The sequence below is a fragment of the Diaporthe citri genome (assembly GCF_014595645.1).
Source record: "Diaporthe citri strain NFHF-8-4 chromosome Unknown scaffold_10, whole genome shotgun sequence".
NCBI lineage: Eukaryota > Fungi > Ascomycota > Sordariomycetes > Diaporthales > Diaporthaceae > Diaporthe > Diaporthe citri.
In genome coordinates this window covers 1564573-1591566 of record NW_025064855.1, presented here as the reverse complement: position 1 = coordinate 1591566, position 26994 = coordinate 1564573, and the positions used below count along the sequence as shown (strand labels likewise).

The following is a 26994-nucleotide window of genomic DNA, read 5'->3' as shown; positions in this document are numbered from 1 at the left end:
TATTAATATGGAAATTATTTAGAATAAAGCTACTTTATATAACTATATATTATTTATAAATTAATAGCTAGTTAAAAAGGATGGTATAAATTATTAAATCCGCGCTTTGCTACTTTATCCACGGCCTTAATAATTCATGAAAATAATTAAATACTTTACCATGGATATAATTTAAATACTGTAATAGCAAATTTTAAGCAATCGGGATTTCCTTAAATGAAATTATTAAAGGCTTTATTTTAAATGATGTTTTAAATATTATTATGGATTAAGTACCTTATTAACTGCTAAACCTTTCTTAAAGCCATATTTATATATATAATGCCTTAGCATTTACGGTGATAATGATAAAAGCATATTTTAATAAATAATATCTTATATAATTCTTTAAAGTTAGAGCATAGGTATTACTTTAACTATATAAAGGATATGGAATTTCATAAGATGTTAATTATAAATATAAATTATAATATGTAAACTCTTTTAAAGTTATGGAAAGGATTGGCCGTTTTGCATATTAACTTAACTTTCCGCGCGCATAAAAGTTAAAGTATAATATTGTTTTTATTAATTACCTTAAGCCATACCCTTTAGATTTATTTAATTAAGATATACCTTGGATTAAATCCATTTAAATTAAAGATTATGTAAAGTGCATAATTAATTAACAATATTTAGGATTAAAGGATATAAAATATCTTATTAAATATATTGAATTGGGACCTAAATTCTGAGAATGGATAACCTTGCTGTAATTAAAACTTAATGCATAATTACTGCTTAATAAATTCATTTATAAATAATTATTTATTATAAACTTAATATAATAACTATTATTAATAACTATTATTAATAATTGTTATAGTGACTTATAATAATATTTACTTAAAAACTTTGGATGAAAAAATGGGATAAATATAGCATTACTTAAAGTATAATTTTAGTTTTTTCTTAGGAATTATAAACTTCTTCTTTCCTTTTATTTTTCTATTTATTTTTATTTAACGGAAGATATACTTAAGATAGCCTTGCAATTTAAGCTTATCGCTAATAGTAATAACGGAAGGAGATAAGAGTAAAAAGCTATTTAAAAACGAACTTAAACGGCATAAATTTAAAGCAAAGCGCTAAGCTGCAGATCTTTTTTAAAATTTAAAGCCCTAAATTAAAAACATTAACGACATTATGCATTGAAATAATTAAGTCGGCTTAATGATTATTATAAGAAACTTGCATATTATATTATAAATAATTTTTAATTTTAATAGGGTTAAAATTAATAAACTTAATAAAGCTATGGATCTCTTTATTTTTATCTACTTAATATAAAAGTGGGAATATGATAAAAAGCTCCTGTAATTCGTTAAAAGGCATAAGAAGAAGGAATATAAATGGTGAATATATATTTATAATAAATTGTAGAATATTATTAATGGAAAATTTAATTAATATCTTTTTTATGTAAACGCAAAGATAAATTAATTAATTAAAAAAGCTTTAATTTTGCTATATTCTTTATAATACTTATTTAATATAGTGGATTATAATATTTTTTCTTCTTAGGCTGAATCTTAATTTAAATTTAAAGGATCCTTAGGTGAAAGCAATTTTAATGAAAATGCTAAAGCCGTTAAATCCGTGCGTGATGAAATTAAAGAAAATCTGCTTAAAAAACTACCTCCCTTTAATGATTGCTCCTTTAATAGCGATTTTAATGTCTTTATTATATCATTTTAAATTGGAGAATATAGTTTATTAAAGAAAATTAATTAAAAAAAATTTAATATAATGCTTATGGCGAGTTTGCAATGCAACTTAAAGAAGATAAAGTTTGATATGTTCTTGCAACTCATTATATTTCCCATTAATAACGTGATGATTCGTTAGTTTATGTTACCTTTCTTGCCTGCAATGGAATATACCGATATTTATTTATATTTCCTATTAATAATGTCCTTGCCTTTAATAAAATAGTAAAAGTATAAGCGATATAAAATGGAAAATGCTAAGTTCGCCGCTAAAGTTAATAAATAGCAAGCCTAAATCGCAAAATTATAGTTGGAAAATACTAAATTGAATACTTAGCGGAACTTACTTTAGACATAATTTAACCTTAGCATTATATATATTACTAGCTTAAAAGATTAGTTAATTAAGAAGGATAAATAAATTAATACCTTAAAAGGCAGCCATTATATTTTATTTATTAAAATGATTGTGAATGAATTTAATGCCTTCCTTGTTATTTAAGATGTTATGGATATTATTATTAAATTACTTAATAATGGATGTACTTTTAAGTTGGAACTTTTTATGGATAACTTTAAATTAGGTGGAAATGTGAAAGCAGCTAATTATAAGGAATATAATAGATTACGGGATAAACCTTAAAATGACCCTAACGCTTTGAAGGATGGAAATAGAGACTATGAGGAAGATAGAAATAATTTAGGCTTAATACTTTGCTTAAAAGACGGAATATAAGATGATTAATTTATTAAATGCATTTTTTAGAATTATTTATTAGCTGCGAGGGCGCTGCTATTTTTTAGAGGGGGTAGATTGTAAGGAAGGAGCATTGCATAAACCTCTTATGGGCATTGATAGGTAGTCCTTGGCCCCTCAACCCTTCGGCATAAATTTAGATAAAACCATAATTAGAAATTGAATACAACCCTCTTATTGCAGAACCCCTTGATACAGCTGCAGGTGGTCACGCTAGCGGTGACTCGTCATACACTGTATGTGTGTGTGTGTGTTGATTGACACCTGGGGCCGAAGGCCCAGGGGTAGGTTCTATCTAGTGTCTAACACTGCTACTCCTGGGCTGGCCGACGCTGCACTTGGGCGTATTCAGGCGTGAGTACGGCTAGGCGGTAGGCTAACAGAAGCAGTATACAGTTACAAACCGAAGTCATCCCTTTCCACCAATCCTCCGTATTTCCTTCCCATTCCTAGGTACCTAAATTGTAAGCTTGATAGCGTGTCCGAAGATTTCAAGCCCCATATTACTGTCTTAGTCGTAAGCGGTGGGGCGGCTTCCCAGAAAAACCGCGAGGGGAAAAACCTGGGAAGACGTGGTTGGATAATACCAGGGGGGCTCCCTAGCAGCCCCGGCAATCGTTCCCACAAATTCAAGTACCACTGGCTGACACCCAGGGTACGCGCCGTAGTATTTTGACGTGGTCGGCTGTTCCACAAAGCAGATCGCTCAGAAAAGGGCACGGCAGGGTTCGAACCTACTACCTTCGAAATTCTGCTTATTTATTCGAAAGCAACGTCATGACTCAGAGCGGTTGAGCCACGCGCCCCGTCATACACTGTAAAACAGCGAAAGTTTCTGGGGTAGAGATCGTCAGGTACGGAGCTACGGGTACTCGGTCCCTCAAGCACGCACCTATGCAATCAACAAAGCATTCTCCTTTAGACGAACTTCTGTTCCGAATTCATTCATTTCTCCTTCGCCAGCACCAGCGTACCCTGTCATCCAGGTGGCAAGCTGTAGTAAGGGCTATTAACATCACCATCATCTATCTATCTAGGTACTCATACAGGAGCGGGAGACATCCACTCCCGACCCCGTCCTCACCCGAAAGAACCTCAATGGACCATCATTTCGTACAATAGACGTGTGCAAAAACCCCCTCGGAACTCCTTGGAAGTCCAGCCAGTCGCAGAAAAAGAACAGATAAAAGCATGGACCACCGACCCTCTACTGGGGCCTTGAGTCCTTAATGTGCAGGTTCTTCGTCCACCGGGGTAGCTTCCTGTCACGTTCGTACATGAAGCCGCAGTTGTTGCACAGAGTCTGCAGGCCAGCGTTAGCAAATCTTCCAAGTAGTAATGCGCATGTGCCATTTTGGAATGGGGAAATTTGGAAGCTCACCCTTGGTCCATGGGGCCCATCGCGGACGGCCCAAACACTGCTGCCCCATACCCTACAGTGGTAGCACCTCCATGTGAACCGCTCCTGTTCCGTCAACGTGCCGCCACCGCCGTAGCCACCGCCGGGACCAGCGCCAACGTCAGGCGTGAACCTGCCTCCTGGCGTGCTGGCCCTCCCCAGCGGCGACAAGCTCCTGAACCGCCGCTTCTTCTTGCTCCGCTCGCCCCGGCCCATCCGCTCTTCCTCCTGCTCGATCAGGCCCGTGAAGCCGAAGCCGGCAGGCACGCCGCCCATCATACCCGTGTTGCTCGAGAACCGTGCCGTTTCGCGCCGGAGTCGCCTTATTTGCCTCTCGCGGTCGCCTTCGCGCTTCTCGATCTCCTCCTTTGACAGCGTCTCTATCTTGGGCTCCCACTCGTCCGCCAGATGCTCCGGGTCGTACCGCCACCCGGCCCGCTCCCCTTGTGCCGTGATGGCTGCGTCGTTCGGGAAGTCGCCGCCGTTCATGGCGCTCGCGCCTACCCAGCCTGATATCACACCGCCAGATTCGCAGGCTTCCTTCTTGAGACGTAGGACAGCCTCGTAGATCGCGTGCGTCATCGCTGGGACCCATTCGCCGGTCAGGCCAAGATCGGCGCATGTCTGCTTGGAGAATGCTTCGGCTGTGCCTGCGGGGTGGAGGAGCGACCACTCGAACTTGTCCGTGTAAAGCTGGTGCCCGAGGTTGATGCTCAGGTTGATGATGCACCGGTAGGTGTCCTCAGGGTTGAGGTCGTCGGAGTCGGCTGTGATGTGCTCCGCGGTCGCGGTGACCTCGCCGGTGGTCTCCTGTGTCGGTACTGCCGTAGCCCCAAGGACTGGTGTCGATGTTCCGAGGGCCGACGGCGTCGCGGGCAGGTGGGACAGGCCGCTTCTAGCGGGCGTATCGGGTCCCGTGGACCCAGACGCCTTGAGTAGGGGAGTTGGTGGTATGCTGGTGCCATTCTGCCGGGGGCCTGATTCGCTACCGTTGGCATGTGAGTGGAAGAGAGGGTGCAGCGCAACGCCTGCGTACTCCTCGAGCTGAGTCCTGATCTGCTTGCTGATCTCTGCGATGGCCAGATTCCTGTTGGGGAGGTCGAGGTCTTGGACAAGGGTCGCCGCAAACTGGTCCGTGGTCATCAGCGTCTCGTGCAAGTTCCACAAGAACGTATCTCGAAGCTTATATGGGATAGTCATCTCGCCCGACTTGTACTGAGGCGCAGTGTAGTCGATGCCCGGCATGTTGGGGGCTGGTGGAGGATGCGCCGGCAGAGGTGTAAAGGCTGGGATGTCGAGGTCGATGCGGATGGGTATGAGGGTGAGTGGTAGGCAGGATTGCGCGTAGTTCTGCATGTCGGAGAGGCCTTGCTTTGACTTGTTCATCCAGTCTCGGTATACGCCTTGCACGTCAACGGGCTCGAAGATCTCCTTATCGAACTTGTCGCCGGGGTCGAGCTGTGCACCGCTGTCCTCGCGTCGCAGGCTGCGCAGTCCTGTCGGTCGCCGTCTCGAGTTGTCATCATCGGAGACATCATAGTCGTAGCCGTCTTCTGCATAGTTGATGATTGTGGTACCGCGCTTCGTCGTCCGGGACAGGGGACCTGTTGGTTGCGAGGAAGGCAGAACGGGCGTGAGGAGTGAATTTCTGTAGGCACGCAGTCGGGGCGCATAAGTGGAGAAGAAAGCCTGAGGCTCCTCTCTCACCGAAGTCGAGGACATTGCAGCTGCTTGTTGTAGTAGGTTGCTATCGCATGGGGCTATTGCAAGCACTGGCGCCACAAAGGGAGGTCGAGGGCGAGGACGAGGGCCAAGAACTGGTGGGCTTCAGGGTCAGGCTGGGCCCGGCGGAGGGGCTGCAGCACGCCGCAGAGCAATGGACTGGCACCAGGTGTGGGGATCAAAAGGTCAATTCAGGAAAACAGGGAGTTGGCAGCCGAGGTGGTGGTGGGCGACAATGACGACGAGGGTGGAATGGATGCGCAAATGATGGATTGTTTGCTGCAGTTTTTTTGCTATCGCGTTCTCGACCAGCTGAATCGCGCTCAAGCCAGCAGCTCCTGCAAGAGCCTCCCCGACGGCGGGGACTTGAGGACGCTTGGGCCACTCGCCCTGTACCTGGGTACCTCCTAAGCCGCACCCGAGCAGTGGTCCCCTTCACTCAATTGATGGACACCTCAATAAGGACCAAAGCTGGCGCCATATCAGTTTGTAATTATTTTTCACATGATCTGGTCAGATGGACGTATATATTGTATATGTATATCCTGACTCCAGGTTTCTCAAGATTCACTTGAGCCTCGCTCACGCAGCCCTCGGCTCCTCAACGCTCCACACACCTCACGACACTACAGCTCCATCTCAGCCTGTGGCACAGCTTGTTCGAGTTTACCTGCAGCTTGGTTAGTAACACATCTCGATATCCCAGGCTCTCTAACCAGCCGTACTCTTGGCCTGCTTCCACTCCTCCACCCAGGCCTTTACAAATTCAACCTCCTGTGCCTGAGCCTCCTTGACAGGAGCTGGAGGCAGTTCAGCTGTCGTCTGATTCGGGAACAGCCCGTTTTCATCCCAGTGGTGCACTCCGTCTTCGATCAAGATGAATGGCTCGCTCGTCGTGGACACCCTGTCCGGTAGGCCGATGGCATGAGGTGTCGCCTGCCGCCAGGGGTCCTTCTCGCCGTCAACAATGGCCAGCCGTGGGTATGAGATATTGAAACCGCCCCACTGGTTGATCCGCTCGACCTTGGAGGGTGTGGTAATGTTAAACGCCTCTTTGCAGATGACCGAAGAGTAGTCAAGATCGATCAGTCGGGAGATCAGAGGGAGCTGGTCTTCCGGGACGCCTGAGCCAGTCTGGAGGTACCCCCACTCAAAGCAGTATTGCCAGGGCCATGCACGCCATGTCTGTGTGATATCATCTTGCTTGTAGAAGCTGGGGTCGTAGTTGGTCACGCACTCGTCCTGGCTTGACCCCCGGGACGCACAGCTAGCAACGACAGTACGGTTGATGTATCCAATGTAGTTGAGGAACCGGTTCGTAAGCGTGTCCACATCGCCCTCGTAGCCACCGGCTTTCAGTATCTCGATCGCCTCGGCCTTCCTCGACACAGTGGCGTTGTAGATGATCGCATCACTGGATACGGTATCGCAATACACACCGAAGCTCGTGCTGTTCAAAGCCGGGTCCCAGTTTGTACCTTGCAGGCCAGCAACCCCGCCGGAGATTGAGCTCGCGAAGTCGTCGTCTCGGGTGACATTGCCCAGGCCGAACACATCCTTCACACGCTGCACCCACTCAGTGCCATTCTTGCCGATGAGGATGTTGTCGACAACATTGGTCAACTTCTGGGTCGTGGTCGCACAGTCACCTGGTGCAAATAGCCTCGCCGCTTCATAATACGCCCAGTAGTCATAGATAGCCTCTGTGACCCCGGAGCTTGAGATAGCGCCCCAGTAGACGTCAGGGTAGAGCTTGCGGAGAAAAGCCACAAATGCCCCAGCGTAGGACCCCCCGTACGCGATATATGGGGCGCTGGCCGATGTGAGGTCAATGTCCTCAAGCCCTGGAAACTTTATGTTCTGGGCAAAGTAGGCCATATCTGCCAGGGCCTGGTCCGTGGTGAGGAAGCGTAGACTCTCGATGCTGAGGTCGGAGACGGGAAAGCTCGTGCCATAGTAACGATGCTCCAGGATGACTCCCAGGCCACCCGTGGCTTGCGCAAGGATGGACACGATGCCCTTCTGGAGAAAAGGCAGGCGGCCAACACCGGAAGTCTCTCCACTCTGCAGGACGATGACAGGCCCGCCCTGCTCATAGTGGCTCGCATCGAACCAATATCTCAAGTTGAAAGTGTCGTTTGTCTATGGTAGCCCCAGTTAGCGGCTTGGAAGGCGGCTGTGCTGACGCAGGCTCTGAGACTTACGCGTGGGTCATACAAACTGTCATTGTGAAAGTGGTCGACAGGCACAGACAGGTTGTGAGCTGGATATAGCAGGCTGGGGTTTGTGTCGGCTGCGGCAGCGACGTCTCTCTGGACGCGGCTGTACTCTTCCTGCAGCGAAGCCTCACCAGCTGCGATGCTTGCAAGCTCACTGACAGAGAAGGAGGTCCGGAGACAGTCGGCACCGGTTGCAAGAGCCAAGGCCCCGCAGAGGACGGTCTTGATATTGGTCTTGCACGCCATCTTGACAAGTTCGAAGACAGGGAGGCAAAGAGACAGACGAACACACCCAACTCAATCGTCCCGCACTTGTGTCAAGTCGAAAGACGCACCAGGTATTGACATACCTCAATAATGAGGGGAGCCAAGAAGGGGGACAGGAACACTTACCGAGTCTCTGACGTTGTTGCACACATACGGGCAGGCGTGCAGCTGTGGGTGGGTGGTGGTGGTGAGCTGCAGGGCAGTGCAATCGTCGGCACGTCCAAACGCGACAGCCGGCCGAGCTCAGTAGCGGTGGGTGCTGCGTCGCGATCGCATTCACGGCAACCAAGGAAGCTTATCACAGCACCGTCGCGTCACAAGAGGGCAGGATGTGCAGGTAAGCGGTAAGATAGGCCGGTGTTGGCCGCTTCTGGAGGGGTTTGCTGACGATGAGTCGCGGCTCCACGGCGATATCGTGCTCGCGCCTATCCTCGATGGGGCAGGTGCGATCCCGGGGAAGGCACTGCCCGCCGCGCGGGAGCTCCGACCCACATGGCAGCTCGAGTAACGGTAGCCCGACCTGCCCGAGTAGCTCCAGGGTCGCCCCAGGGTCGCCCCAGGGCCTAGCTCGAGCAGCAGGCGTGCGGTGCAGGTACGCACGGACGGGGATGACTAACGTCGGCATGTGGCGGGAGCTTGGAAGCCAACGCCGCAGCCGGCTTGACCTGGCAGTCCGCCTGTTGTTATCACACCCCTGGCACGTATACCAGTCCCTTGCCTTCTGTCTAAAAAAGCAGCCTTCAGCGCATCAAAAATGCAGGGCAGCGACAGCCCAGGAGGGCTGAGCATGGCCCCGATCACTCCGAAGCCGATTGCGAAGCTACCGGATTCGATAAGTTGTCTACATTGAGCAGGCAGTCCTCATCTCGTCGTTCAGCCCACTCATTTGACCGGCGGAACCCACAAGCAGAAACACCTGGGTAGATCTACAAATGGAATAATAACAAAGTTACGGGCCATATAGCATGCACCCGGCAACAAAAATTTGGCGCCAGTCATGCGACTCATGGCACTAACAAGACACCAGCAACCGCTGCCAGTCCAGCAGTCCTATAGAAAGTATTCAACGCTCAAGCAATGCAATCTATTTGACTGTCATGTGTTTTCTGGGATGATGAGAATGACCCCTGCCAAGGCTATTGGCGCTAAGTTTCTAAGCCTTTGCTGCCTGTCTTCCGTATGTGTGATCCAAAGTGGATGGGCCGCTGGGGACGGGGTACCCTCATCAACAACGGCGGCGACTGCGATCGGCATCCCAGGCTGGCCAAATTTTAGTAGCAACTAGACATCTAGGCCGGAATCCTCTTTTGTTTCCTGCATGGTTTACTTCCCAAGAAGAACCCAGTTGACGCTCTCGCCATTTCACCTGGCATGACTCTTCAATTCCGTAGCAGAGAATGCAGACAGTCGCGCTGTAGAGAAAATGAAGCACAACGCACTAGGTCCGAGAATGCGTAGTGTATCTCATCAGGGTCCGGCTTCACTAAGGTCTGTACTGTAGATATCTCACAGCTTAAAATTCTCCTCAAGAGGTATGTTGTTCGTTCTTGCGGTCCTGATCCTATGCTGAGCTGTGGAGGGGAAAAGGTTGAAAACGCTCATTCAGTTCATCCAAAGGTGCAGAGAGCAAACGTGATAGCAGATGAGTACATGTGGTGACTCTCATTGAATTCCTGGCGGTCTCATTTCACGAACCCCTTGATTTGCTCTCCAACTTGTACTATCCGCTTGAAATAAGGCCTGACGTGACACTACACTTAACCAATTGATAGAGCGGGACTACACCAGGCTATTATCCAGAAGCCCAAATATTTCGTGGAGCAGTCGTGGGTTCTGAGGTGAGGCTCTAGTTACATGTCGACTCTGGAGTGAATCCTTCGAATTACGACTTTAGTTCTGTATGGCTGACACCTACCTCTTGTGCTTCGCCGCTAGCATCAAAAAACACGCTCCATAACAGCTCTGCCCAATGCCCGTTAATTTCAGTTCCTAAAACACTTTCAACGCCTGCACATGTAATCTGCGGGACGGCCTAGTTAATTTTCTGCGAAGCAAAAGGTCGTGTCCAATTCTCCTTGAAACCTCACTTCTCAACAGGTGGTGATACCGCCCGAACGATGTCACGTTGATGCGAGCATCTCCACGGTTGATACGGCAAAATTGAGCCGGCGAGTAGCACTTCCAAGCATGAGGCGAGCAGAGGGGAGAACGTGCCCGATATTGTGTGTTGATTCATTCTTCTCAGCCTCCTATCCATATGTACCAGTGGTGGGTCAGCAACTTATGCCGAGGTCACAGACGCCAAAGCAGGGGTAAAGTATAATACTCTGTCTCGTCCTCCCGATTGGCCATGGGGAAGCAGCGCCCAGACATCCTTCCTCAAAATCGTTGCGCCATTCTCATCGCAGTGCTCGCAGGGACTTAGGAAATCGAGTCCGTCAACATCCCCAGCAGCATCCACGGGATGAAGGGGCCGGACAGAAGGAAAATTGACGATACCGCTTAAGATTCCATATTGAAATTCTGAATTAAAGTTTGTGTTCATGAAGGCTAGAATGACCTCTGGGTCCATAAGAGCAAGTAGTATAACTGATATGATCCTCCATCCCTGGCATAACTCGTTCTCATCCTCTATAATTCAGTCTTCGTGTTTCTCATCCTGGATTTCGTTGGCTGATATACTATGTAGGCTTCGCAAAGGGTCACTAGCACTGCAGATGAGCCCTTGATATTAGTCAGAGGGTATGAGAGCCCAGCATCCTTTCATTCAATCAGGGCATAGTCATTATTATCTCACTAACTGAACACTCCTGCATCAGACCATGTTTGGAGTTCTAAAGTGGGCCCAGATCCATCCGGACGAATTGTTGAGCACCAGACGTTGGGAACAAGAAAGCTGGACTGCATGCAAAAAACAGGTCCGATGTCCCGGTCTTAGTTGATGATTCATGAGATCTTCCGCGGATGGCCATTGAAAAACGTCCAGTATGCTCTCTTGACTTCTGTATCTGAGGCTGTGTGTGCCGCAAGAACATCGACAAACCCCAGATTGCTGTGTCTACGAGTTTAAGCATCTTTCAGATCGACTTCATAGTCTCGGAAATACTTAAACTCTATCCGGCTGTTGTGGTCCCGCTGTTGCCACTTGATCACTCGGGTCAATTACCACCGTGGCCCAAGAATCACACGCTCATCACCTGGCCATAGTCATGACTCTCAAGCGTAATTGAATACTTGCAACGCTGAAACCAGCTGAACCGACCTCCAAAATTCTTGGCAAGACGAAACTCGGCAATCAACTTGGAACCCCATCTGATCTTTGGATCTAGAGTTTCTATCGGCAAACGTTTGCAGACGACTATCTCAGCCCCTCAACAGTTGATCGACCATCGATCGACCGGTCTACCCTAGTGTGCTATATATTCACCGTCAATAAAGAGGAAACTTCATCCAAAGCTTGGGGATGTTGCTTCCATTGGTCCAGGACACACAAGCATCTTGGCATGGGCTATGCCTCCACCCGATGGGGCTGAGAGAGCCGCAAGCGGCTAAGGCTCTTCCACGCGACAGCCTTCATGCCATGTATTGTAAGAGTCATGAACCTTGCTAGCAAGGCTCAATTTAAAGCCCCTGCATCCTACCTGTCCCTGCATCACCCCACTCACAACGGCCTGGAGGCTGAGGCCCTTCGCAGCGTCGGCAAGCGGGACCCCCAGTAGGGCCAGATCACCGCGCGCCTGATCTGAAAAGTGAAGCACTAGTATGTACATTCTAAAGTTGTAGTTCGGCAGAGGTTCACGCTTGCCAACGTTGCAACGGGAGGCCCATCAACGTGGAAAGCAGAAACGTCACCACCCGTCTCGACCCTTAGATGAAGTACTGGATTGCGGGAGGCTCAATTATTACCAGCTGTTGCCAAGGGCGGCCTCGCCGCCTCCAGGCCCTATTCGGCAATCTATCTAGACTTTTTAGGCTCAACGTCGTGCCGGCCTGTTCCGCCAGTCTGGTGATCGGTGTCCGTCCTCGCTTGGAGATGAACTCCCTGTTCTGGATGCTACCCTGTCACAGCGACACACGGCTGACTCGACATCTCCTACACAACCTCATCCCCTGCCTTCGAAACTCTCTTCTCTTCTTCCCGGTCCAGAACCTTGTCTCTCGCTGTGTCGATCTCTTTCCCAGGCTGGTCCAAATCGCTATCACCTTTCGATTCTTCCTCTTCTCCGCTGGCCAATCCACGATCATTGCATTCGCGACTTTCACTACTGTCCAGCGGCGCGCGCTGGGTGCGCTCTAGTATCAAACCCAACCTCAGTCACTCCTTTTCTTACTCGGCCTCAACTTGGAGTCGCCGATGGCTTGAGGTATAAGCCTTTCACCTACGAACTATGAAAAACTGCAGCAGCTTGGTTTGAACAAGGACCAGGACGAACTGTCATTCTCCCAACCTGTCTCCTTCGACCGAGCCGTCTGTTGACGAGATTCCACCGCGATCATCGACACAATGGACGAGGACACTGCCAGGTACGGTCCCGACTCAAGGAACCAAGCCAAGAACCCGGAGATTTCTGTAGTGGACGAGGTCGCTGGAACCACGCACTGGGACCTGAATACGACACCGACGGAGACCAGAGCGCTGCACGGGCACACTGACGGAACAAATTTGGAAATGGAGACGAGGCGGGTGGAGGGAACCACAGTAATCGAGGGCGATAAGTCAACACGGTCGTCAACAATGGATATCGACCCCCCGAGACCCGCACTCGTCACGGACAACAACTACAGCGACCTGCCCGAGGTGGTGGAGGCCATACCGCCGTCATGGGACCTCAACGACGACAAAATGCCCGTCATCGTCGACGAGGCAAGCGAGAAGATCGCCGCGATGGACGGGCAAATATCGGCGTCAATGGTCTCGCCGTCGCTGGCCGACCCGGTCCCAGCTTATCCCCACAGTCTCAGGTTCCGGTCGTCAAATCTGAGCACGGTGCCTCTGACCAGTGACCGCAGCGTGCCGAGCTCACCGTACTACGGCCAGATGCAGATTCAGGACGAAGAGTCGCGCGAGGTGAAAGTGTGCGGCATGGGAAGCCGGGTATTCATGTGCGTGGCTATCGGTCTGCTGGTCTTCGTCCTCGTACTGCTCGCCACCGTACTCGGCGTAACCCTGACCATGAAAGGGCAGAAATCAAGTAGTAGCTCTGCATCCACCGACATATTAACAATCCTCAACACAACGCAATTAGCTGCGGTGAACTGGACGGACACCACCGGTGTCGCTCGATCGGCTTTGTTCTACCAGGAATCCGATAGCAGCATATTAGTCTCCCTCCGCGACTCGGTCAGCAACGAGTGGTATTACAGCAACGTCACGCAAGCAGTCTTGAACATGACTGGGGCGGACAACCTGGACGTTCTCGCCGGCACGCCCTTGGCGGCCGTGACAAACTCCTACCAAGTCAGCTTGTACTATCTGACGAACGACAACTTCGTGTCAGAGATCTGGGCCTCCGATATCATCGGCGAAGTGTGGTTCGCGGGAGAACTAGGCACACGCCTGGCGCCGCAGGCCATGGAAGGGTCTAAGCTTTCCGCCTATTGGCAGATCTGCGAGAACTGCACGAACTCGTTGTTCCTGGCATACCAGGAGCCAGCCGGCAGTATTCAGCTTTGCAATCTTACCAACAACACCTGGTCGTTCTCGGGTCCAATTGGTACCGAGTTGTCTACCAATGGAACAGGGTTGGCACTGCGCCCATTCACCGACAACGATGGCACTGGTAAATACGGTACGACCGACAACGCGCTGAGGGTCTATCACTTTGGCACCTCGGGGAAGCTGTTGGAGATCATGCAAGGCCCGGAGACAAACTTCACCTGGGTGGACGGCAGCTCCGGTAGGTTCACCCCGCAAGACCAGACGGAATTGAGCCGAGAACTGACATTTTCTCCCAGACATCACAGCCGACAGTGCCGCAGCAATGATCAACCCCAGCCCGGGCCTGGCATCCGTCTCATACGGCGACCACGGGTGGACCAACATGATCGTGGCGTACCTCGCCTCGGACGGCACGCTGACGTCCAGCTTCTGGAACGAGAGCGCCTGGGCGAGCGGCCCGCCCACCCTCAGCGGCGGGCCGCCCGGGTCGACCAACTTCACGGCGATAGCCACGGCGCAGAACCGCATGATATACGGGCTGTCGGAGGGGGGCATCTACGAGTACCGCTTCGACGACAGCAACCCGCTCAATTGGATTCACACATCCGACGTGGCGACCAACTGAAAGAAACTGACTGACGTTGTATAAATCACATATTGAGGCGAGGCGTTCACGGTCACGATTCCCAGGATTTGCGCTTTAGCCTTGATTGAGTTTGTTGCATCAATATTCATACCATAGTAGGAACTTTCGTCAATCGACATATTTGATAGACATTGTTTCACTGGACCGTGCTTCAATCGGTGGTACCTGTGACGGGTCAAAGCGTCTAAAGAACTAACCCCGCCTAGTCACTTGCTACATCTGCTTGAGATTTAGCCTCTACAGTGACATGATGCCACCCCTGATATACCACAAGTGCTTTACTCATATACAAATGTATTCTAAGTCATGTCCCATGGGGTACTTGCAGCAGCCATCACTTTGCTAGGATCAAAATTGCCGCAGTATTGTCTATTAATAAGTGTTCCCCAAGCTGTGGAGACAGTCCTGATATGAAAAGATCGCAAATAGTAATGCCTCACTCGGCGCACCAAAGGCCTTTGGTTTCAACCAGGATACTTTTGTTTCTCAGATCATCGTTTCTTGCTTAGTAACAAGTTTCAAGCATGTCTATTCCTACCCAGGTCGATGATCATTCTGTTTCCAGTATAGAGCTATGCTTCCCATCTTATGTCCACTCCACTGGCGTGTTAACCCCAAATACGAAGCCCTTGTTGGCTGACTTGGAATCATGTATACCACGCGTCGAAAGAATAGTTCTAAAGAAATATAAGATACGTCTTGGTCCTGGTAAAAAAAAATGGAGATATTTGTATTGCCTAATGTGTCTGCCATTGTTGTGGCAGTGAAGGTATGCTGCCGGACGGGTAATTATTTATGTCGCCGAAACAGCACTTTGGCGCATTCTGCGCTCCAAGCCCCTGCAATATTTTGCACACTGTTCTTTGATTGTACATTCGTTTGATACATGGTGCAGCAGTACGGTGGTTCTACCCATATATGCGCTGGTGGACCAAAGGCGTGGATTCGCAAGGTGCAGTACAATTTTCAGAGCACCCGGGATGGAATCCAATGTAATGAATCCGACAAGGTCAACACGACCATTCGTCTTGCTATCAATTCGCATCTGTCAAGTTTATACTGATATTTCGTGGGCTGGCCATGTATTCGACATATCCGGGCGTATCATCGGAGAGCGCCGAAGACTTGGTGCTTATCAACAATTGAACTAATCAGCCGTCACCTGGCGTAACACAAACACCTTCCCCACGTTTATAAAGACCGCCTCTCCGCAGGCCCGTCTTACCTTCGACTCTCCATGTAGAGCATCATCGAGGCCAAACAAGATCCTGTACGACATCCTCTCGTGCCTGTCAATCAGCCCTCCCATCGCTTCAACGATAACTTGATCCGACGTCACCATGGCGACGAAGTACGTTGAAAGGCAGATCCCCAAAGTGAGTGTCCTCCCTGTTATTGGTCCTGTATTTGTGTACTCTCCGCGGGAAGAAGCCAGGCCCTGGAAGCTTTGCATCAGCGCTGCATTTGACTGACACATCAAGATCTCGCTGCGAGACTTCGAGAACAGAATTGACGAGATCACCTCAGAGCTGTCAGATGCGGCCGAGAACGTCGGCTTCTTCTCGATTGTTGACCATGGCATCACCCAGACGGAGGTTGACAAGGCCTTTGCCACCTCACAGGCCTTCTTTTCCCTCCCGGATGATGTCAAGGCTACCGTACCGTGGAGCCCCAAAAACGTCGGCTGGGAGAAGAATTCTCAGATCCGACCGTCTACGGGTGCACCAGACCACAAGGAGTCATATCAGCTTCAGTTTGGAGAGAACATGCTCTCCGGCGGGAAAGGCGACAATGACTATACTAGCATGTGGATGAGTGACACTCACCTTCCTGGATTTAAAGACGATTGCCTAGAATTTATGCACCAGATTCAGGGAGTGTCAAACAAACTCATGATCTGCCTTGCCAGAAGCCTTGGATTTCCAGATTCATACTTCCTTCAGTCTCACGATCCTTCCGACCCAAAGTGCCAGACCGTCCTCCGACTGCTACACTACTTCCCCACGCCTGAATCCAACGACGGGAAAGTCTGGCACAGGGCCGGAGCCCACGCCGACTGGGGCCTTATCACGCTCCTCTTCCAGCGTGAGGGCGAGAGCGGTCTGGAGATTTGCCCCGGGCGTGAGGCCGTGACCGAGTTCGGGCTCGGCGACACCTGGACCAAGGTCAACTTCGAACCGGGGGCGATAATCTGCAACATTGGAGACATGTTGATGCGCTGGTCCGACGACCGGTTCAAGTCGACGTTCCACCGCGTGAAAGCGCCCACGGAGCCGGGTGACTATTTCGGGGAGCGGTACTCTATCGCATACTTCACTCAGCCAAGCAAGGACACGCTCATCCAGGGGCCAAAGAAGAAGTATTCGGAGATAACGGGGACGCAGTTCATTGCGAATGCTATAAACGCGCATTTCGCAGCTTTGAAGAAGAAGGTGGAAAATCAGGATGGACAGGCCGACAAGATTTCATCAGCTGAAGTAGCACCGATTGTGAAGGCCACTGCTTGAGACAACCGAGGGCATTGAGTCCAACGCTGAGGCATATTCCTAGAAAGTGTTGATATCGAAGTGTATCCTATGTACCACTGCTTTCGTTCCGAAATTTGCTGGACATGAATTCACTGTCAATGAACATCTCCGATATTGCTCCTTCTCCTGTCTACATGTTTTGGATGATCTATCATGTCTCGAAATGCACGACTTCAGCCAAGGTCCGATTGCGTGGACCCACCAGCTGTAGGCAGTTGTGATATGAAAGCATTCCATCTCTCGCCGCACGTGAACCTAGGCAGACTAAAACATTCCGGGGAACAAGCTACCCCTTAGAACGCGTTTTCCCCAGGGGTAACCGACCATGTCGGTGCTGTGAAGTCTAACGTCCTTGACAATCTCAAAGATTCTGGGTCCACGTACACTCTCAGACCGGGTCCTTGATCACCCGAATCTAGCTGATACACTCGAAAAATGACGTAGATCTCACTGTTATTTCCTTCTGAAAGGGTAACACTTCTCATCTGCCCGAGATTTATCAATAGGTCTGCGCATTTGAACTTGGAGTGCCTGCACTTACTCTCTGATACTGGGCATTGCTCATGTAGAATGGGGCGTCACAGGTTGATGTTGTTGTCTTGACCTCAATGAAGTATTTCGGAGTTCTTCCAGTCCACCTGTCTCCGTCCAGATAGTGGTTGCGTATAAGCAGATCCGTTAACACTCCCTGAGTATCCATGTACGTGATATCCGAGGTCTCTCTTCCTGTCCATGGGCTCATGTTGGCGTAGTCCGGATGTACAGTAACATAGCGGCGCATGTTACTCTGCCAATTAGCCCTCGAGAAGTTGGGAAGCGCGGGATCCAAATGAGACAAGAGCTCAAAAACCTGTTCAGTCATGTCAGATTGGGCTTCAGGAGCCAACAAGTGAGAAGGAATAGCCTACGAATAATTCTCCCGCGGCGCCAACCTTGCAGTCCCTCTCGAACTGATCCAGACCATAGATATTAGAGCTCCCTCTCACAGCTCTGTTGGGTTGGTTTGCGTTTCGATCAGGAATTATACTCGTTCTTGCGGAGGCGATGACCCTTCCTAAGACGTTCAAATAGTGAGTGTCACGTATCGAGAGTTCCTCCAACGGTGTGTCTGGCCTGGACCGTGCGGCCAACCTCACTGGGAGGGTCCTCGACTCGTTCGCTGTTCCATCGGATGTGACAGACTCGCTAGAGTCGCTTCCAGAGGAGGTGCCTGGGGAATCAACAGGCATTGTGTCCGAGACTGACGCAGGAGTGTCCACAACCTCTGAGTCGTCGCCATCAGAGTCTGTGTCAGATGAAAGCTCTTCAATATGCTCATCGACATTGAGGGTGCTAATTTGCATTATGCCACTTTCATCCAAAGTGGTCGATAACATTTCAAGAGGCGCGTTCCAAACATCTTTAATCGCGCTGACTGCCTTGAAGCTTGTCTCATGTCGAATTTGAGAGCCTGCGTCAGTCATGAGCCACTGGAGAATTCTCTCTGGCAGGTGCTTGCTGAAAGCGAACTGTTGAGAAGACTTCCGGCGCGGCAAATATACCTTGAGGTCTGAGCCGTGCTCGTGAAGATGCACGTTCAATGATCCTCCCTGTGCATTGTGGGAAGATCCATCCTGTGAGAGACTAAGTTCCAGGAAGATCTTATCAGTCGCGAAGATCTTTGCGTTCCGCAAGAGCCCATAGAGAGCCTCTGAATGCTTTGCGTTTGTCACACGGGGACTCTCAAAATGCTCAGCAATCCTATAAGGGGTTCAATAAGCTTCTTCCGTGTTCATGTAAAGGTGAAAAGCATACCTCAGGAGCGCATGAGCTCTATACCGAAATTGTCTATCGAGTTGGGTCATCTGCTGTGCACCGGCTTCTTCGACAGAGGTAAATTGCCTCACACGTAGAGAGATATACCTGTCTTCAATTCGGGCCCATTTGAAGAAATGACGAAGCCGCACAGCCTCTTCCAGGCTGAAGTCAAGGAGCTTTACACGATTCTCGAATGGTGATCGCCGAGGCTCAAGATCCACAACGAAGAACTCAGTGTCTTCTGCGACACACTGAACTACACCTCCAGGGTGCCTCACAGGGAAAATCTTACTCTTCGCAAGTTCTTCTCGCTGTTTCTCAAGTTCCGCCCGCTGTTTTTGGTCCGGATTCGGTTCCGAGCAAAGAAGCGAGTTGACTGTCAATATTGTCGCCTTCACCTCCTCGACAGCAACTGATCGTCGACTTCCCGCCTGTTTCAACTCTTTGATCGCCATGTTTAGCGTCACTGGCCGAACACCGAGAGCATCAACGAAAAAGTCGTGCAATTCTTCGTAATCGTTGTTGAGGGACACCATGTCTCTGAGCTGAGCAGCAGTGGACCAGACGCACTGAGATGTCTTGCGCCACGACGGGCCCTCGTTTGATACCACATAAATCAGAGCGTGATCCTCGAACTGACCCCTAAGCCAGTTTCGCGTAAGTTCTTTGGCAATGCTGGATTGCCACAGGCTGTCGAGTGCTTCGTACACAGTGGTAATGATGTCACTGTCCTCTGAGCCAGAATTCCGGATGCTTTTGAGCTCCTCAACGTAGATCTCCACTGTACAGTCAAATATGCCCAAGGTATCGCAGAAAAGTCGCTTGACGTCTTCTCTCTTTTCAGGGCTCGTAGAAAGCCAGGGCTCATAGACGATCTCGAGGACAAACTTCGTCTGCAGTTCTTGAGCTGCACTCCTTTATATTGAGGTCAGTGAGGTCATGGTCCGGCTTGCCTGATAAGGTGACCAACTTGGATAAAATGCAAAATTTACATACCAAACACAGTCTTCTGGAGACACCCAGGTGCTCGAATCGGCGGGTGGTATATAGATGGCGTTGGCATCTTCAAACACCTCACTGTGTGTGCGTTTGTGTCAGAACAATGCAGATGACCACGACACATGAGGAAAGCTTTGCGCTTACCATATCCGACTTTTCGCTTCATTGTCCCGTGAACCTGCCAAGTATTGATACTGGATATGACAGTACAATTCAAACAACTTGTTTTCGTTCGCAGGAGTCCATCCTCTTTTCAAAACGCGCACGGAGTATCTCAGCATATCCAAAGCAAACTCGAGATCGTCCACGACTTTTCCACCGTTGAGAACCCGTATAAGTCTATCCCAGTCTTCTGGTATGGTGTCGGGGAAATTTTTCGTGTCAAGCCAAAGCCATGGGAAGGACGCGCCGTCCTCCACGAATCGTGTGACGAGAGTCTCGAGCCTTTCAATTGGGACATAGGCGTCCTTCAGACAGACCTGCTGATCCCCTCGGCACAAGATCTTTGTGTTTTGAACACTTGCAATGAATTCAGACGAGAAGTGCCCATTGTGGAGGTAACACATACGCAGGGCTCCGAGGAACCTCTCTGGCCGGTATTTTTGCAGATATTTGGCAGCGTCAGATAGATGTGTGTCCCCAAAATACACATACTTTGGGATCTTGAGGTGGCTATGAAACCATTCAACCCAAGTGAGCGTTTGATTCTGAGGAGTCTGTGGCGGATCCAGGAAATATGCCTCATTCATATAATGAGCCATGAACCCTGGCGCCTCACAACCAGGGCTGGATGTCGAGCCTCCTTCTTTCAGCAGCTCCCAAGGACTGTAGGGGTTCTTGTCGGTGGCCAGGTGTATGAATGTTTCTGGAGGCTTGCGGATGCACTCATCTTGGTCGAAAATAAAGATAAGTGAGTAAGAGGGCTCGTTCTCGGATTCCAAGTGTTGACTCAGATAGAGAAATTCGAGATGCTGTTTCGAAGTTTGCACCGATAGGTCGGGCAAGAGCCAAGGCTGCTTGTACATCTCCAAAATCTTCCTCCGAACCAGGGATATGGGCGCTTTCTGGACACCCAAGTCCCGGAAAAGAGTCCTTCTGTGGGCATTCGTAATGCTTTCGTCAATGATGCGGAGCCCGATGTCTGGAGGTATATCTATCCCATCGACCTTGGCGAAATAAACTGAACAACTGGTTGCCGAAACCCAAGTGCCCCCTTGCAGCGGCAATAAGGCCATTTCTTTCAGCTTGGCAATAGTATTGGCCCATTTCTCGGCGAAAGGTCGATGTAACAAGATCGCTGCTTGTGTGTGCCAACTGGTCGTCGTTGTGGTGGATCTCATGCGTGAATGTGCGCCTCGATTGAGGTCTGAGGCGAGCCACCTTTTGATATGCCCCCAATCGGCGTAGCCGAGGTTGTAATCAGTTAGAATTTCCAAGTCACTCCTGTTGTATTGCTGAGAAACGATTTCCTCTTGATCCCCGTCCTCTAACAGAGGTTCTCCATCAGCATAGAGATCATTCGTCAGGCTGACAAGATCTCCGATTACGTGTCGATCGAATTTCTTGTGGCAGTACAGCACAGGGATCCGGCTCAAGCGATCGGCGATTTTGTTTACCAGGGACTGCCATAAGGGTCCCCAGTTCTTGTCGTTCCTGTCTGGTAAGTACCTCATCCACTGAAGGCGCAAGCCGTCATGCCCACAGAACTGCAACACAGCTCTGGCAAACGCATCAGCTACTCCATCAAGTAGCGCAATGTTGCGCAGCGAGTCTTTGACGATATCTTGCCGACTAGCATCAGTGACGAAGTCGGCCTGGATGATAAACTTGAAGCCGGCGGGCCGGACAGGAAGGTACACAAATATGTCCTGTGGCTCGATGACAGGAACTGATGTCTCTGAAAGTGGAAAAGCGAGCACAACCTGCGACGTGTGGTCGGCCTGGCCGGAATAGGTCCGATTTTCGTGTCTCGGAATATCCGTTGCTTGGTGGACCGTCACATCGTAATGCTTGACATACTCTTGCTTGTTTCCATTTCCAATGACAGCTCGCTTCAGGACCGCGTGATTGACTTCTGGGCGTTGGATTGAGTACTCCGCCGAAGATGTTTCCGCTCCATCAATGCCGTGGAAAGCAACTCGAATGATTCTTAGATTTTTCATAAACAGGAGAATGGTCTCTTGAAGCTCCTGAAACTGTTCCTTGATGATTTGGTGCGTCTTTTCCAGCGCATCAGAGTCTCCAGTGTCGTGAAGATGAAGTGTGAGTCTCGTCAATGATGAATCTCGCTCTTCCTGGGTCTCTTCCCAGATAGGGGAAATCATTCCCATTCCAGATTCACCATTGCGGTGACTGAACGAGAAAGAGAAGGATCCGGATTGAATATGGGCTTTCCAAGCTGCCATGAAAACAGACTTGAATCCAATTCCTTTCTCCCCGATGTATCCCTGAGATCCAGTCTTTGAGCTTTTGCCAACAGAGCAAATCGCCTCGAGGTTCTCATTGGTGAATCCGTCTTCGTTGCATTCCATAATGATCTGGCGAGGAAAGACGCGGAACGAGACACAAGGTGCAGCGCCGAGGGCTGCCGCCTTAGCGTAGTTATTGTCATCGGCGTTCTGTAGCAGCTCGAATACGAATCGGGCTTTGCTGGTATACAAATTCTTGGCCAATCTTTGTACACAGAAAGTCAATGAATGATCTGAAGCTTGGTGCATAGAGCTTTATCTCACGTAATGACACTGGACCCAATCATCTCGTCTTTCTTTAGAAACGCCTCTTCAATCTCACGACGCAGCTCAGGCTCTATTGCCCGCAATTTCTCCTCGCCAAGGTAGCCATGATTTTTGGCAATCTGCTGGACGAGCTCTTTCGCTCTTTGTCTAGTGTTGGGGACAGCCATGATCGCATTCGTACAGGCGGAGACGCAGCTCGTTGGGTGAAGAGCCTCGAGACCGCAGACAAGCCCTTCAACAGTGTACTGAGGGAATAATCCTGACTGGCTGCAGAAGTGACTTTGTTTTCACCCACGTAGTTCGTTGAAGTCCTCAACACGAAAGCTGATAACAGCAGCTCAAGTGCAGTGTTAAAGGTCCGGGCGAGTCGCGAGTCGGTGTCTCTGGACTTCCATGTGCAGAAGATATGTACTCTTAGGAAGGGGAATGATCAAATAAAAGTCATGGGAGCAATGACACCGGGACAAGTTAATCAGAAATTGGTCAGCAATGGGTGGATCACCACACCTCATTGCCATCCTTGCACCAACAGATTCCTATTAGAGCCAACCACAATGTGCACTCGTTCGAAGCTGGTAATATCCAGCCTCTCGGAAAATGCAGGCGCAAGGGTAAGTGTCAGTCATGATGCAGGTCGAAGTGGAATGATCACCGTACATACGTTGTAATCTCGGTCCAGAGACCGCTTTGGAGGTCGCTTATGCAGTTGCATCAGGCGCCCGACTAATAGGCCCACCATCTCGAGCTGCAAAGGGGAGGCGTAGCTTTGAGCGTCGCGCCGAGCGCGGTAAAGTGAGTGGAGCTTTCGCAGGCGCAGTCTTTGGCCCATCGGAGGTAGTAGCTGCTCATTGCCTCATCGTCAGACCTGCAGGCTCCTCTTTGAATCCCACTCTCCATTCTCAGAGGCACACGAAGATCTAACACAATCAGACCCAGCATGCTACCCCGTGGGACCGCAACGAGCCATGATATGTCTCAAAATATTAAACTGAATCACCCAATATATATATATTGCGCTGTGATACAGAAAGTTTTCTTCAAACTATTGAAATGCAACTGAACCTAGATTCCATAAAGATAGATTTGCTTGCTGGAGTCCTTGAAAAACTCAAACGCTTCTCGCCGACCGAGTGAGAGACTAACTTGGCCACTGCTCTCGCTAGAGAATGACATTTAGGCTCTAAATACGTGGCCACCCAGCCACGGCTTGGAAAGACTGACTTTGCGGTTGGCACACGGAGAAGGGGAGCCAAGCTGTACCTTCGTAGAAGAGATTTGTGCTCCAACTTAATATTCAATATGCCATATCGCTGAAGTAACCAGTCAAGGTTTCAATATGATTATGGGTCACTGGGCTTGCCCTCCCGAGGCATTGAAATGATGCCCCCGGGAGAGACGTTTCAGTCGTGAAGGAGAAAAATGACAAATGAATTTATAACTGAGGACTTTATAGCACATGTGAGTTCTGGCTACGTATAACATTATTCGAGACAAGATCAAATAATTCCCTCCAACAAGTTCACGGTACCAATAACAACACCTCCCCGCCTGAAATCTTCGAGTCGTTAATGAGGCTTTGAACGTCATCCTCCAAGTGGTCCGTCGGCCCGCGATGTATGATAGTGTGAGTAGGAGGGCAACAACCAGCCGCGAATAATATCCAAGCAGGGTCGTGGAGTCCATGAACAATAACGAAGGCTTCATCTCTCACGACCAAGTTCTTGCTTCGCAGAAGATCCCCAGGTTGGAGCTTGAGTACATGTTTCGGCTTTTTGTAAGTGTAGAGTTTACTATCTGCCGCCGCAAGGGAACTCATCGGACGGCGCAGGAGATTTATCAAGATACATGCGGGGCTGAACTCAAAGACCAGGCAGCCACTGTACCAGCAGCAGAACACAGAAAGAGTTGGATTTTCGGTGCATGGCTCGAAGGTGAGAAGCATCTGGCCTTTCATGACTCTCATAGCGTGCGCGCTGTCGATTCGGTCAAAGTTTCGACCAATATCAGTTGGGTTGCTGCTGACTCTGTTGTTTCCTCGCACAAAATTTGTTCGAGGGTCACGTGGCAACATTGGAACAGCCCCACGCCAAACAGATAGTAGCATCTTCTCTATACCGTTTCCAACGAACAAGCGAGGGTCCCGAATGAAGTCCATGATGATAGTGCAGTTTGGTGCCACAACGCCGTGAACATCCTCTGTCACCCGCTGAGATCCTTGAGAAAGCTGGCTAGCGCCGCCCCAGAGAGTTGCGGCAGCCCAAAGAATCTGTTGGAGGGAGATACCCTCCGAGCACGCGGACGGGAGAAAATCTCGTAGACCCTGTTGGCCCTTTTCCAGTGTCTGAAGGTTGAGTGCATATTGCTCAAGACTGTCATCTGTTGTGTGTGTCAACTGTCGTATTGTGGTGACCGATATTGAGATCGCAATGAATTGCATCGCCAGAAGCACTTCGGGTTCGTCCTGAGCGAGGTCTGGTCCATAATCATCCACTGCGTAGAACTCATGAACAATGCTTGCGATGTTCCGGGACAACGGTTTGAGCTTCTGCTCACGACTTCCGTAAGACTTGGCCAAGGCGATTGCTTGTTGAGGCAGAGTCGCGTTTTTGTCATAACCTTCGATGGTCAGGCGCAAAGGAAAAAGCTTGTTCGGCTGGGGACGTACCACCCAACGCAAACGTTGGGCGAAGGCTGCTCCCATTCTCCACAGTTGTGACAGGGCATCCACTGGCTCCTCTATGATGGACATGTTGCAGCTGAAGCCAAGAGCTCGTGCGGTCCACGCTAACAGCTCCTGAGTGCCACCAAAAATAGTGATTCGCCTGCCATCAAGTCCCCGGGATGGTGTTCTCTGCCCATCATACTGTGTGCTGGATCTGAAGTGGTCAGAATAGCGAAGAATACCTCGCACATGCTCAGGGGGCTGAACGAGCCAAAGGCGCGGACCAGGAATATGGTACCCTGGTGGTGAATGGTAGGCTCTGAAGGGAAGAATTTCGAACCGTCTTGGGTGAAGCATTGCACTACCACATCAGCGCCGTTGGCCCTGGCCGCCAGAGCAATGTAGGCAGAGGACAGGTGAAGAGTGTTGTAAACCCGCGCCCAGGGCTCTCTAATCTCAGTACTTGATGCAACAGCCATCGCCTCTCCGGCTTCTGTAGAGATGTCTAGCCCGCGAGAGTATTCTTTCATATGCTCCTCCATACTCCGACCACCAAGAAGCTCCGCCATGAGCTGCTGAGATGCTTGGGGTCGTGAGATCTCGAAGTCACTGCCATATCTCCCGACTTGTCCGTAATGTGCTAGCTCTGCCATCCAAGCTTTGGCTTGAGTAGACACGGTAGAATCCATGTCAGTCTGCAGACAGGACCCAACAAACTTTTGTAATTGTACCGTCATAGTATGGGGCAGATTGGGACCAACACTGCCATCAAACTTGAGAACTGTACCGAGATCGCCTGACAGGAGCAGCTTCAACATCTCTTGAATCATTCTCTCGTTGTCTGTGTATCGGCAACAGAGAACCACGAAAGTAGCAACACCGGAGAGTGAGTGGATTTCGACATCGTCCATCATCCCGCGCACGGCGAGTCGTCGCATCCCTTCACCGAGAACCCGGCTCAAGCGGCTGAATTTGACATGCTGAAGCCACAAGGGGTGAATATCGACTCGAATGTCATACAACTCCTGTATAGCACTCAGAAGCTTTGTGAGTTCGGGACGGGTGAAGATGGAGCCACAAGAGTTCGCTACAGTCAACGAAGAGGATAGTTCGTTCACTCCAAATGTGATCCCTTGAAGACCCCACGAGGAGCCACTGAACTTAGAGGCAGTAGAAGATCCTGCAGGGGAGCCCAACTGGAAAGTCATGACTAATCAAATGGATGTGTTGGTCACTACTGAGGGGTTTGTGGGTGGAACTGGAATCAGGTTGAAAACATGGATGCTCTTCGTGAGGAGACGAGATGTAAGAATTCACCAAGGAGAATCGCAATCATCATATACTGGCCATTCGAAGGTTCTTCCTCCACCAACCCAGTCTAAAAAGCCATTTCCAGAGGCTATGTCTCGGTAGCTAGCCATCCAACCATTGACCACCAAGACCACTGCACCACTTAATCCAAATTCCTTAGAAGCAGGGCAAAGAGAACGAATGTTGTGTGACTTACCGGTGGGCCTGGTCGACCACCCATATCGTTGTGTCACGCACCTTGTTAGCGGTGCTTACTGGAGCATTGAGATCGTCCACTCAGCCACGGCTTGGTCCCTCCTTCCTTCTTACTACTGACGCACTACTGCAATTGTCCCCATAACACGCGTCACCAGCCTGGTCGTCCTTGACCACGGAAGCATGCACTGCTGCTTGTTTCAAAACAGAAATAGATTGGATAAGGCCGCAACGTTATCTAAGCGCTCTCAAACGCTCATGGAGTCCAGCTAAGGTGGATCGCCTCATGCGTTAGGGCAGAAGCAACTCATTGTGCAGGCTACTTTCAGGCAGAAGCAGGGATCTGAAAA

General features: G+C 49.7%; 7 protein-coding genes and 1 non-coding gene across 8 annotated transcripts; 2 read left to right on the top strand and 6 right to left on the bottom strand.

The window, feature by feature from the left end:
• Window positions 1–3218: 3218 nt before the first annotated feature.
• INS49_003642 lies at window positions 3219–3311 on the bottom strand. Its single transcript has one exon. It is a non-coding gene; the product is annotated as a tRNA-Ser (tRNA).
• Window positions 3312–3712: 401 nt separating this feature from the next.
• INS49_003641 (uncharacterized protein) lies at window positions 3713–5626 on the bottom strand (the record flags this gene model as incomplete). The annotated part of the gene is made up of 2 exons (XM_043164434.1): window positions 3713–3808; window positions 3887–5626. The coding sequence occupies 2 exons, from the start codon at window positions 5624–5626 to the stop codon at window positions 3713–3715; spliced, it is 1836 nt and encodes a 611-aa protein (XP_043019199.1).
• Window positions 5627–6252: 626 nt separating this feature from the next.
• On the bottom strand, window positions 6253–8091 carry INS49_003640 (uncharacterized protein; the record flags this gene model as incomplete). Its single annotated transcript, XM_043164433.1, has 3 exons — window positions 6253–6296; window positions 6352–7768; window positions 7831–8091. The coding sequence occupies 3 exons, from the start codon at window positions 8089–8091 to the stop codon at window positions 6253–6255; spliced, it is 1722 nt and encodes a 573-aa protein (XP_043019198.1).
• A 319-nt stretch (window positions 8092–8410) lies between these two features.
• Window positions 8411–8737, bottom strand: INS49_003639 (uncharacterized protein; the record flags this gene model as incomplete). Its single annotated transcript, XM_043164432.1, has 1 exon — window positions 8411–8737. One exon carries the CDS (start codon window positions 8735–8737, stop codon window positions 8411–8413), a length of 327 nt encoding a protein of 108 aa, XP_043019197.1.
• Window positions 8738–12616: 3879 nt separating this feature from the next.
• INS49_003638 (uncharacterized protein) lies at window positions 12617–14396 on the top strand (the record flags this gene model as incomplete). Its single annotated transcript, XM_043164431.1, has 2 exons — window positions 12617–14009; window positions 14068–14396. The coding sequence occupies 2 exons, from the start codon at window positions 12617–12619 to the stop codon at window positions 14394–14396; spliced, it is 1722 nt and encodes a 573-aa protein (XP_043019196.1).
• A 1361-nt stretch (window positions 14397–15757) lies between these two features.
• On the top strand, window positions 15758–16924 carry INS49_003637 (uncharacterized protein; the record flags this gene model as incomplete). Its single annotated transcript, XM_043164430.1, has 2 exons — window positions 15758–15793; window positions 15899–16924. The coding sequence occupies 2 exons, from the start codon at window positions 15758–15760 to the stop codon at window positions 16922–16924; spliced, it is 1062 nt and encodes a 353-aa protein (XP_043019195.1).
• Window positions 16925–17333: 409 nt separating this feature from the next.
• INS49_003636 (uncharacterized protein) lies at window positions 17334–22643 on the bottom strand (the record flags this gene model as incomplete). Its single annotated transcript, XM_043164429.1, has 8 exons — window positions 17334–17360; window positions 17487–17795; window positions 17854–18685; window positions 18740–19657; window positions 19739–19819; window positions 20036–20836; window positions 21410–22414; window positions 22474–22643. The coding sequence occupies 8 exons, from the start codon at window positions 22641–22643 to the stop codon at window positions 17334–17336; spliced, it is 4143 nt and encodes a 1380-aa protein (XP_043019194.1).
• Window positions 22644–23995: 1352 nt separating this feature from the next.
• INS49_003635 (uncharacterized protein) lies at window positions 23996–26346 on the bottom strand (the record flags this gene model as incomplete). The annotated part of the gene is made up of 2 exons (XM_043164428.1): window positions 23996–25346; window positions 25388–26346. 2 exons carry the CDS (start codon window positions 26344–26346, stop codon window positions 23996–23998), a joined length of 2310 nt encoding a protein of 769 aa, XP_043019193.1.
• Window positions 26347–26994: the final 648 nt, after the last annotated feature.